The sequence below is a fragment of the Phaethon aethereus genome (genome assembly GCF_964289735.1).
Source record: "Phaethon aethereus genome assembly, chromosome: 1".
Taxonomy (NCBI): Eukaryota; Metazoa; Chordata; class Aves; order Phaethontiformes; family Phaethontidae; genus Phaethon; species Phaethon aethereus.
The window spans coordinates 75,202,902-75,215,203 of NC_138575.1; the positions used below are offsets into that span (position 1 = coordinate 75,202,902).

At 35.0% G+C, this 12,302-nt stretch overlaps 1 protein-coding gene across 1 annotated transcript in view; it reads left to right on the plus strand.

The window, feature by feature from the left end:
- The window catches only part of C2CD5 (C2 calcium dependent domain containing 5), a gene marked incomplete at both ends in the record, with an annotated part of 65,767 nt that overhangs the window by 27,142 nt on the left and 26,323 nt on the right, over nt 1–12,302 (plus strand). Inside the window, one exon of the mRNA XM_082013883.1 lies at nt 11,627–11,741. Coding sequence (XP_081870009.1) covers nt 11,627–11,741 — 115 coding nt within the window. The remainder of the gene's footprint in view (nt 1–11,626; nt 11,742–12,302) is intronic.

Sequence of the window (12,302 nt, forward strand, 5' to 3'; positions counted from 1 at the left end):
ATAGAAAATAGATGAAGAGGACTATCTGCTTAAAGAGAAGGGTAGTATGTAGTCCAGGATTTGTTGGTTCATAAGTCTTGTATTGTAAAATGCAATCAGCTTGTAGGTCTTACAGCATAATTATTTGAACATTTTAATAACTTTAACACCTAACTTGAAAAAAGCCCCAGTATTCTATTTTTTACACAGTTTTAGGGATCAAAGTGTGTAACTTCTTTAAACAGCTGCAGAGAGAATGGATGAGTTGATGATCCAGTCTACATAGAGTACTGGCCTGTTAGGAGGAGAAATAAGGACTCCCCTCCACCTTTTCCTCTGGAAACGTAGCATGCTTTGGAAGAAAGGCAGGCATAACTTCTCTGCATATAATACCCAAGCCCGCAGACCTTGCCAAACTTCAGTGTTTTTAAAGCTGGCACAGTAAAAAGGTATAAAGCTGAACTCGATGAGGGTTTCTTTTCCCTGGAAACAAACTTTCCTTCTTCGTACTTCACTGTTGCAGTGCAGCTCTGTGTCATGCTCTAAACGTCAATTATCTATATACATTTTTAATTTTACAAATAGTTCAATAATAGGTAGTGCCTAAAACTATTGGCTCATTTTTGTATCCTTGTTCCTTTCTACAGTAAATGTCCTGTAATGTTATAATTATGAAGTTTTCTGGTTTTGTTGTTTTTATTTGCTTGTCCTAAAGTGATAGTCTTTCAAAATGAATTTTACTTTCCGTATGAAAATAATATTATGAAATTCTTAGATCTATTACTGGTATAGCATAGTCTGATCCAAAGTGTTAAAAATGTGTCAGTCTTACATGGTACTTTGAAAAGTTTGAATTAATTGTTGCTCAAAGAGAGATAATGTTTAGTAGGATGTTACCATGGAAGAATTTTGTTAGAATAATGGAGTAAATTAGTTATGTGCAATCACTAAACATATGTTGAGATAGCTTCCTAGGCTTACATTTCTGGATCACTTTCTAGCCTAAGGGGCAGGTATGAATTCATCTGCTGACAGAATATCCAAAACAGTAGTCTAAATTTTTAAAAGATTGAGTACTCTCTGTATTTTCTGTTGTCTTGACATGTGTCAGCAGGTCTGTAGCAAGTCTTGATTAATCCTACTGGTTAGGGACTGAGCAGGTTGTGCTTATATTCCTGGAAGTATGTTTCTTTTGCAGTGTTAAATGTGCTGCTGAACAAAGAAGAAAGGAGGAGGAGAGTAGCTCAGACGTTAAATATGATGTGTGATGGGTAGTAGAGTTGCAGATTACATAGAAGTTAACTCTGTCTTAGACTGGAATAAGGAATGTGCTGTGCAGATCTGTTACCATTGAGGAAACAAAGGAAAAGATTTCTGTTCATCTCCCGCTTCTAGAGCTTTATTGCCAGCTCTGTAAAAGCCAGATTTATTGCTGGCTAATACTTGGCCTGAAGGAGGGCAGGGATTTATACAGCTTAAGGAAAACAATACTACATCTTTACATTAGATTCACATTAGGAGGAATGTAATCATAACCATAAGTAGGCTAAAATTCTTTTCCTTTTTGAAGATGTTCAGGCTGCATTTAAGCTTGCTAGTAACCTGTATAGCATAAAAGGATATTTCTTGGTTTTGCCAATGACAAAATTTAATTGTGTTAAGATACAACAGGGCCATCTGATGGTGATGAAAAGTCGGAAATTTGAAGATTCTTGAAAATCAAATGTGGAAGTAAAGACTGACTTTATTTGATGAGTGGAAAGGAGGCTACTTAAACATGTAGGAATTGCATATAGTTAAACGGCAAAATTGTTTAATTGCTTGTAAAATTATGAAAAGATGATGATCAAGTTGAATCTGAAAAATAAAAATAGAGGGGCAAGAGCACAAATTCATAGAATAGAGGGTGCATAATACAGTGGAAGAAATACTCTGGTGCTGTCTCTGAAAAAGGGTGTTAAAGATGTACTATAAATATAAAAACATGAAAGGAATCCTGGATCCAGAAGAATGGATCTTTGTTAAAGTTTCTCCCTGAGTTTACATACAGAGAAGCAAGGTTCCTTAGGAAGTACAAGGAACTTTTTGAATGGAGACTGCTTTTGTGTACGGCTGTTTCATAGCAGTAACAGACACAGTGTGCTCACATAATTACATTTTTAAACTCCTGATTCAGGGAGCTGCTTCAGCAGTGATTCTTCAGCTCCAGTAGTCAGAAACATGGAAGGAGAAAAGATGGTTAATAAAATTCCTAAGGATCTCCTGAGCTCCTTGTGTTGATATCCAGACTTGCTGTTGGAGTGTGAAATTCTCCAGAACTCTAGTTTTGTGTATGAGGAAATGCAAGAGGAAAGCTTGAATATGTTTTGGTTCTGTAACTGAATGCTTTTCTTTCACAGAGATAGAAACATACAGTGAATGTGCAAATTACATTTCATGCTGCTGTCTGGGGTGTAAACGTGGCATACTTGTAAGAACACAGAAAATGTCAGAATGTTTTTGTTAGTGTCTGATGTGGCTATCATTCAGAACCAGTAGAAAAACATTTTAAGCTTGACCTCTTGCCTTTTCGTGGAGAATTTCCAGGTTGACTTCTTGTACATCAGTGTGTGTTGATATGATAATGGGAGGTTAAGGCAGTTGTCAGAGGTTTTTCTGAACAGAGTGAGGGATGCTGTGTTTTTCGGTAATGTTTTAATCTACTTTTCTGCAACCTTTCCAGAGAAGTGAATATTCCTAAATGGTTTTTGTCGTTAACATGAATGGTGTTTGACTGTTCTTTTATGAAGCAGGTGCCACCCTTGTATCAATGAAATAATTTTCTTTGGGGCTGTGCATTATTTTTGTTTTGGAGAGTTCAGAGTAGATATTTATGTAACTCAACAAAGGGTGGTCACTGTCAGTGAGTACAGAATAGTATTCCTATGTTCTGTTAGAGATTCATCAATTAATAAACCTGGCATTTAAAATCTTCGTTTTGGAATTCTTTGCCTAATAGTAAGTAATGCTATTTAATCTGTTCATATTGATTTAAAAGTCTCCCTGAAGTTTGGCTAATGGTGTGAAAGCCATCATAGACTTCACTGCACAAATGCTCCAATCAAGCTGTTGCTTATTGTATCACCACAGTTTTTTTTTTAATTGATAGAATTGATAGACATAAGAGAGAGTGAACCTTTGTGTTGTGGAAAATTGTTACTCTTGCACACAACTCTTCCTATTTTCAAAATATGGGCCTTGACTAGAACTATTCTCTTGATATAATTTCTTTCATGGATTACAATGATTTTTTTTTCAGCCTTATGATGTGTCATTCTGTGATTGCAAAGATGTACTTGTAGAACTTCTTGCCTGGCTTGAAATAGATTATTGTTAGAAGGAAACTAGAATGATTCTAGTTGAAAGTGCACCTTCCTACCTACTACATCATTACAGGTAAACATGTCCTTGTAAAATGTTTGCAGACAGTATTGTAGGAAAATGGCAGATAACCCAAGTTGTAACTGACTGTAAAAGGATTACAGAAATAACTCCGGTTAAGTGTTAATGGATAAGATAATTATGTGAGCTGAATTAGGCACAAGAGATTTTCCTTCTATGTGCTAAGACAGAAGTTCCTCAATATGCTGTGTTTCTTACAAAGAAATACTATAGGATGTTTTTGTGTTTGTTTTTTCTTTCTTCTGATCTGTTTGTACTTTGGATTCTGTTAGAGCAATTTGTCTCTGACCTTTTGCACTAATATTTTCAGGTTTTTTTGTAAAGTTTGAGGTTTTGGTCTCTCTTAATGCAGTCTCATTGAGGTCCTGAACTCATGCCAAAAAGCATTGTAGGAAAGGCTCTTTGTATCCAGTAGTTTAGAGAGCTTTCTCTGACTTGTTTGTTTTAAAACAAAATAAAGTTATGAGTGTATAGAAATAATGAATGCAGATGTTCCATGAATGTAACAAGTAAAAGCCTGAGGAGTGTAAACAATGAATAGGAAATACAGAGGCAGTATCATTTCGTGCGAAATAATGCCATCCCATTTCTGCAGTTGTGCAGTGAGGTAGATAGTTTGCATGGCAGTCAACAAGAGAGCAGCAATCTTGTCTGTGAACATCTATCTGTGTTTGAGAGTAATTTTTTTGTGTTTAAAATTTGGTATGTTTCTTTCAAGGGTCGTGTTAGATAAATTAGTATTACTGTTGCTTGCTTTAAGGTTTCAGCTAGCTCGGCTTGTTTAAAGCTCTAAATTATACTTGTAGTTCATTTTGTGATACTAGGTATAAAGTAGATAAAATGTGGTTTAAGACCACCTGTCTTGTTACAATGTAGTGTCTCCAGCTTTGGGTAATAACCCCTTTGTTGCTGTCATTTGAAGATGTCCTTTGAAGATTGCCCATGTTTTAAAATAGGTTTTATTTATTGTGCCAAGATGACAAAGCAACAGAGGATACAAGATAGAATATGCAGTTTCTTTATTACCTAGCAGCTCTTCAAAGTGGCAGACCTTGCCCTTGTTACTGTAATAGGATCAATTAAAACAGATTCCTAGATCTTCTTTAGTGTCCCATTCCATCTCATGATTAGAGGAACCTTAGGCACACTTATCCTGTGAGGACTTCACCATTACAGGATGAATGACTGATAAAAATAATAACTAAAAGCTGGAGTGATGAAGTTACATATTTAGGCCTGGCACACTTGATTTTCCAGAGACAAATTAATTTCCGATATTTAACATTTTGTTTTGTGTGGGCAGTACTTTTGAACTTTTATAATTCTAAGGAATTATGGTGAAGTTTAAACCTTTATTTTTAAGTGTTATCTTAATAGTTTAATTTTAGGTGTAATTTTTGATATGTACACATAAATACTCTGAACATCTTTTTTTTTGCCTTCAAATGCTGTATCTTTTGATTTTAGTTTTTAAAAATTTATTTTAGTTGTATTACATGGTGGTTTCCTTTAGCCATGAATTAAATTATTACTGCAGGGTTTTGTTTTTTTTTAATTAATTGAAGATTTTTTTTTTTTTTGCAGCTTGTGTTGTTCCTATCAGACCATTATCTACGATTAAAAGCAAAAGTTACAGGATGTATTACTATTATGACTGTGTAGTTAATCTTGGTGGTATTTGCAGCAGATTTTGTTGAACCAGTTTATGGAAAACTATTGCTTTAAGAATTACTTTTAATATTTAGAACAGTGTGTGTTGTAGTCTGTCCAAGTGATTCTTGCATGTTTATTCCTAAAATCAATTACATATATAACTTGCAACATGTGACTGATAGACAAAGTGTAGAACAGTGGAGGTTTGCTTTTTTCAGTGTGAAAATCCAAGTAGTTACTCTGAAAGTTGAATTTGTTTAGGTGATGATATGTCACGGTGGACTGTATAAAATACGTGGGTTTAGTGATATCAGTCATAAGGCTTACAAGATGCTAATCTTTAGGTATCTGAGCATTTAAACTGTTCCAAGGAATGTTTACTTGAGATGAGCAACAAATGCAGGGACCCATCTCAAGGCTTACTGTTGGGGATATTGAGAATATAAAGTTGTTCAGGAAAACATGGCTGAGAGAGCTAGCTGAGTGGAAGCTAAAAGCCAAACTTTGAAGTAGGATTTTTATAATTCTCTTTTAGGGGTGAGATAGGTAGAAACATCACTTGATTAATTTTAAAATTCCTTATAATGGAAGTATAATTCAAAATATTCCTATCTAAATTACAAATACATTCACCTGTATTGGAGATACAGAAGCCATGGAGATTCTGTTAATTCTGTTTCATACTTAAAGTAACTGGTTTGGGTTTTTTTCTTTTATAAGAAAAAACAGAGTATTCTCTACCCCCCTCGCAGTGATGTAGGTTTTTTCATGGAATTCAGAATATGAGGAAAGAATTCAGGAGTTTTGATGAGAATGTAACCGAGGAACACTTTGCTGTTTCTCCATGTTGGGCTATATCTTAGTATTAAAGCTACCACTCCTCAATAGTGAGCTGCCACTAAAAGGAATGATGCTGCTTTTCTGTATGATATCTACCATATGCACTTGCAGTCTTCTGGTGTTCATGTAGTGATTTGGCCTGAGTTAACCCAATAGAAAACTAGCCCTGCAAATGAATTGTGTTTTGTGTTGAGTCAGCCGTCTGAAATATCTCATCCTCTAAATGCATGAAAGCTGGATGCAGTTTTAATCCTAAACGTTCTTAAAATTGTTTCTTCAGTAATTGAAGAATTTATTTAACATCCAAACTTTAAACCTGCTTTTTTGCTTATTCAGCAGTTTGGGCTTGAGAAGTGAGATACATACTTTCTGACCTCATCTGGCAGAAAAGCACTGACTCAATATTATTCTTCAGGCTGGATGTTTTATCAGTAGTTCAAGCTTTGTAGGAGTAAGTGCACCTGTTCTCTTTGGTGGTGTGGTTGCACTGTTTTCCACTGCTTTAGTGTATTTTAGTTTTCATTTATCAATGAAAAATCTACTTCCATCTGTTTCTGTATCATAAGCAAAGTTTTCATTTTGACATCTTTTAGTCTGAAAGATTAATATAGGGAGTAATTTTTTAAAAAAGGATGGAGTGGCTTTGAAAATCTTTTGCAAGTTGTAGGTTTAGTTATTTGCTACCCACGTTTTATGTTTAAAATTTATAGATGAGGATTTGGCTTTTGTACACTTATTTGATTGTTGAAATTTCCTATCATCTTTCTAAAATATTTAATATTTATGGGATAACCAGAGAGGATGAAATTAAACTTCAAGTTCCAGGGAAGGGTGCTTGTAAACTGAACAAAGGTGTCTTTTAAACAAACATACCTACAGAACAATCCCCCACTTCTTTCTGTATAAGCTGATTAATAGGTTTTAATGAAGAAGATACAAGAATAAGGGGATAAGGAGGGTGTGCATAGTGGCTCTGGCTAGTGAAAGACTCAAAGATTCAATTTGAAAGAATATTGTTGGTGTTTCCATTGCCATTTTTGAGACAACAGAACGAGTCATTTGTAGATTGTGAAAGCTTTCATAGTATTATTGTCCTTCTTTCAGAATGTTACATCATAAATGTAAATATTTACTAAATTATATGATATTAAAATAGGTTGAAATTAATCATACAATTCCTACTTCAGAGTAATTCTCTCAGGATGTCTAGGGATTCAGCTTTTTAATACAGTAACTCTTGAGTATGATCTGTGTAGTCAAGAGACCATTCTTCTTCATTTTTCTTCAGTTTTTAAAAATCTGTATGGACCTAGCATAATGCAGATTCTGGCTAAATCATGAAAGGCCCTGTACAAGTGAACCTCTAGCAAATAACTTTGGAAAGGTGTTGCTTCTTATGAATCAAAAAGTATTGATAGTGTCTAGGGTTATGTCCAGGTGAAAGATTTGGACAGGATTGTCCTATCGACAATACAGGCTCATAGAAGTCAACCTCATATATTGAAGGAAAGGGATAGGTGAACTGGTTGTGGATAGAACTAACTCAGAGAACATTTAAGGCACAAAATAAATATAGTGCTGTTTGTATCTTCTAAAGCTGTTTAATAAAGTAAGTTTGGAAAAGTAAAAGTTTCAGTTGGAGGTTTGAGTTGGCACGACTTTTATAGAATACTGTACTGTTGACAACATTGTTTCTCAAGTTTTCAACTCTAGAAACAGTGTGCTTTGCTTCTACTTTGTTATAAATATCATGCCAATTTTGAAACATTAATAAAAGTAGGTTTAGTATTCAGCCTTTGGTTTCCAATGGAGGGTGCATAATAGCAGTGTAATTTTTGCAATCTTTTTTGCTTAAAGTTGTAGAGAAACCTTGCTGTAAACTACTCAGTAGATTTGCTAGAAAAGCTTGTGATTGAGTGCTATGTATGCTTGCCTTTTTGCTTCCACCTAGAATCCAGGGCCATTACTTTCTGTAACCATTTCAGTGAGCTGCCATAGTTTTCAGTCTGTACTGTCACCTGATCCAAGCATGCGCCAAAATACCCACCGTTTCTGGCTACTGTCTGCTGAATCTGCTTTGCAAACCCTTAGTTCTTAAGCTTTTGCCTTAGCAAAAAACAACAACAGACACTCTTGTGGAGTGTACTGGACACATGCCATCCTGCTTCCCTAACTCCTCTAATTGTTTATGTAAATCCTTAGCTTTACTAAACTTGTAAATGCTACAATGGCATCCCCATGTGAAATTGTGTGGCTCATGTGTCAAAAAAGGCTGCTTGTGAAAATACTTGTCAGAAGAATATGAATGCTACACATTGCACTGCATTCAGTGTTTTGTATCAATTTATTATTGCAATGTCATGGTGTTTGATTTGAATTGTAGACAATCATTTTGTGTTTTAATATGCAAAGGTAAGTTCATGTAAATTGTGTATGTACAATATTTATATATAAACATACTGATTTGTATTTTTGGCCTCTTTCTGGAAGAAAAAAATACTCAAATGTCTTAAGCAGAGGACCCAGTGTTTACAAACATTTGTTTATGCATGACTTGTATAGAAATTTTTGAACTTGTGCAATAAGAATTTGCTGGATTATTTGAAGGATATTGGGCCTGATCCTGTTAACACTGATGGCAATGGCTGGAAAATTGTTCTTATCTCTAAGAAGAATGAAAGTGATCCATTATATTACTGTAGTTAATAGTTTTTGAACAGATTCTCAGAGTAAAGGGTTAAATGTTGCTTTAGCAAGACATAGTGTTGAGCAACCTCACAACAGTATGTGCTTTCCATTATTATAAGGCGTTCTTGCAGATAGGTGGGGAAATTGTGTTAACTCTCTTAGGAACTTGTTCCTAAACTGTAATTAAAACTCTACATTTTTGTGGAGAAAAACTAAATGTTTGCATAGAGTTTGGGACCCGTCACTATTTCTACCTTTTCTGTTGCCCTTAAGCATATCTGTTCCCTTTCAACATTTCATTCCGTTTCAGTTTTGACTGTGGCTACGTACCTTTTCAGTGTCATATTCCTGTTTGTAATCGTACTCTTTACTCCACAGCACTTTTCATCCCCAGTCACTTCATTGTTGCTTACTTTCAATTCCTTTGTCATGACTTCACATTTTCTTGCACTTTTTGTCATAGAACGGTCATTGGTGACACGTAGGAGCAGTTTTTCCCAAACGGTACCTAAAGGTGTGAAAAGTTATGATTTAGTAAAATTGGCTTTTTTATCTCTGTGTATGTCTAGAAAAAGGTTACTTCTCCTTTGCAGGTGTTTTTCTGTGTAGTACAAAAATTTAGTGGCTGTTCAGTCAGTGTTTATAGCCAGCTGCCTGTGACCATGTTAATTGAGCAAGAATTGTTCTGCATAGTCAGTGAACCACTTTTCCTACTACTTACACTTTTCTGTTATCGAGAGAAACATACATTGATAAGCAATCTTCTTGTCCATGATTGGATGGGGAAGGAGGAGTTGCTCCCAAGACCTGTGTCCCTTCCACCATGAAGAGTTAGTGATAACATTTACAGAATGTGCTTGTGGTCTCACATCTCCCACACAGCTCTCCATTTTGTCAGATGTTGTAGCCCTTGCCTTAAAATGGGCTTCCAAAGTTGCTCTATTCTCCTATCACTACTGCCAGTAACTGACGGCATCAAGTGCAGCCTCTGTTTAGGCAGAGATGCACACATGAAAGACATTTTGCCTCCCGCTTTCCTTTATATGTACCACAAATGGTTCTCATAGCTGAGCTTGGGAACTCCCACCCTATGATGTGATGGGTTATTTCTGCGTGATTCTCAGTTTTTGAAAGCTGAAAAGTGTGAGACCTTGCTAGCAAGTACTCTATCTATCTGAGATAGGATTACTGTGTATCATCTCAAGCATTTGATTTTCCCAGTCAGTGAAAACATTTAAACAGTGTTTTCACATTGAGAGACAGCAAAGTGCAGTGCCTCGAGATTCTACTAGTAATGCGTTGAACCCTGATGAAGGTGAACTTGGGTATAATGGAACACGATCAATGTGATTCATGAAAATTCTTATTCTGTTTTGTGTCTTAATGTGTATATTTTTGTCATGATTATGGAGAACCTTCCTAAGAACTATCACTGTAGGTTTGTGGGGTTTTTTTCTATTCAGTGTTCATTTCTTAAAGCAAAGGTTGGATAAGCGTCAGTCTGGACACCCAAGGCTGCTGTTAGTCAGACAATGTTATGAGTTACACAAGCATTAACATCTAACGTTAAGTGTAGTTAGGTATACAGGCCTCTGTGCTCTTTTTTTTAATTAGAAAATGATCATTAGTTTATTTTAGAAAGGTGAAAGCCTAGTTCTAAATAGAAAGCTGAGGTGAATTCATGAATGAATACATCTTGCTGTACAATATTTTTGTTTCAATAAATTTCAAACTATGTGTATATCTGCATCTTTCATTTTTGTTTGTCATGTTGTCGGAGAACGTAGTGTATGATACAGAGTTATCATACACTATATTTATAAATATTCCTGATAGTACAAAATTGGTTCCCAATGAATCTCAGGTTTTGACATTGATATTTTAAATTATGATTCAGCAAGGAGATCTCAATGGCTAGAAGTTTATATCTATGCAAAGTTCAGTAGATAGATTATTGTACAATCTACTCAGAACCCTTTGTAGCATCTGAGTGCCCATTGTTTGTTTTTCCCCTTATGTATCAACAAGTAAAACAGTTTTCAGCTAAGTTTGTTGATACAGGTAAGCCATTTTGAAAGAAGAAGCAGTTGACAAACTAGTTGTAAATGACAATACTTCTTGACTTCATATGTAAAAAGCTTGCGAGACGAGGTTTAGTTCTGGGAAACTAATTGCTGAATGGTTAAAATAAATGGATTGCATAAACTTATTCTAGTAGCACTCTTTTGCATTTTTAATGTAGTATTCAAGAAAAGGAGGTAGGATACATTTTAACGTATAACCTCAAAGACAATAAAGGTTATTAGAATCCTTTGGGGAGGGGGAAAGGTGCGGTTACCAGGATACTGAAGCAAAAAAGCATCGACAAATACATAGTCAGCATACATCTTTTACTTCTTAATGTTGTTGATGTAGATGTAGATTCAAATACCTATGGCTTCTCAAAGTCAGAAGTGCTGAAATAAGGACCACAGAGTTATGTATTTGATTAGTGATACAGTCTTGAACAAATATTTTTAAAATCTGGTTAACAGAGAGAACTGTTTGCTGTAGGAAAAACTACTGAGGTTCTTTCAAAGATGTCAAGTGAATACTGAAGTAAAATACTACTTTTATTACTACAAATACTGTTTCATTACTACTACTACTGGTTTTTCAGTGTAACAGAGTATCTGTGATGCTTTGTTTCAAGTTACATGCTGCTCTCATGTTGTTGGAAACTGACAGTTATGGTCTTCAAGTGGGTAGAGATTGGAACAGTATCTACAGTGTTTTGGTGTTCTGTCATATGTACAACAAGAAGAATGCAGTAGTTTGTCAGAACCTGTTCACATGGGTGATAAACAAGAAAATTAATGAAAAAGCTCTGTTAGTGTTTGCTTGAAGTGCAATAGCTAGGAAATAAAAAGTGTCCAGATACGACAAAACACTTGAATATGAAAAATTTGCCTCTCCAAATTAATTGCATGAAGCTTTATGTTGACATAGTGCAGAATAGTGAACTGATTTGTACTTTGTCTTTCAGATGAACCAGAGACACGTGATGCATGGTGGGCAGAAATCAGACAAGAAATAAAATCCCATGCTAAGGCATTGGGTTGTCATGCTGTAGTGGGCTACAGTGAATCAACTAGCATTTGGTAAATCATAATGATTATTTGATTTTCAAAATGTCCCAGAAGATTTATTTCATCTTTAGTGTATTAAAAATGATGAACTATTTGAACACAGTTGTTGGTACTGTCTAGTATACTTACTTTCCATAGTTTGTCAAAGTCACTTCCTGAGATTTCAGTATTGTGCTTCTTTTTTTAAATATATTTTGGTTTGGGCTTTTATTGGATTTTAAGTCTTTTCTAGTGTACGTTACAATTTTTATTTTAGAATTCTTTCAAGTCTATATATTTGCTTTTGTAGTAACAATATTAATTTATCTATGAAGTTTTCAAAACGTAATCTACCTAAATAGTTGAGACTGTTCCTAAAAGTATATGTATTACAGTTTCATTATTGAGTAACAACTGGCAGACCAGTACTTAAATGGTAAACTTCAAGCTTAAGGCACAAGTTCTTTACTAGGGATATAGTAATTGTAAGTTAAAGGAGAATGTGCTGCCTGGTAGATCTAGAATACTTTAGGTGTCAACATTCTCTATTTCTTTTTATTTATTTATGGAAAACAGGTGGTGTCATTTTTTATC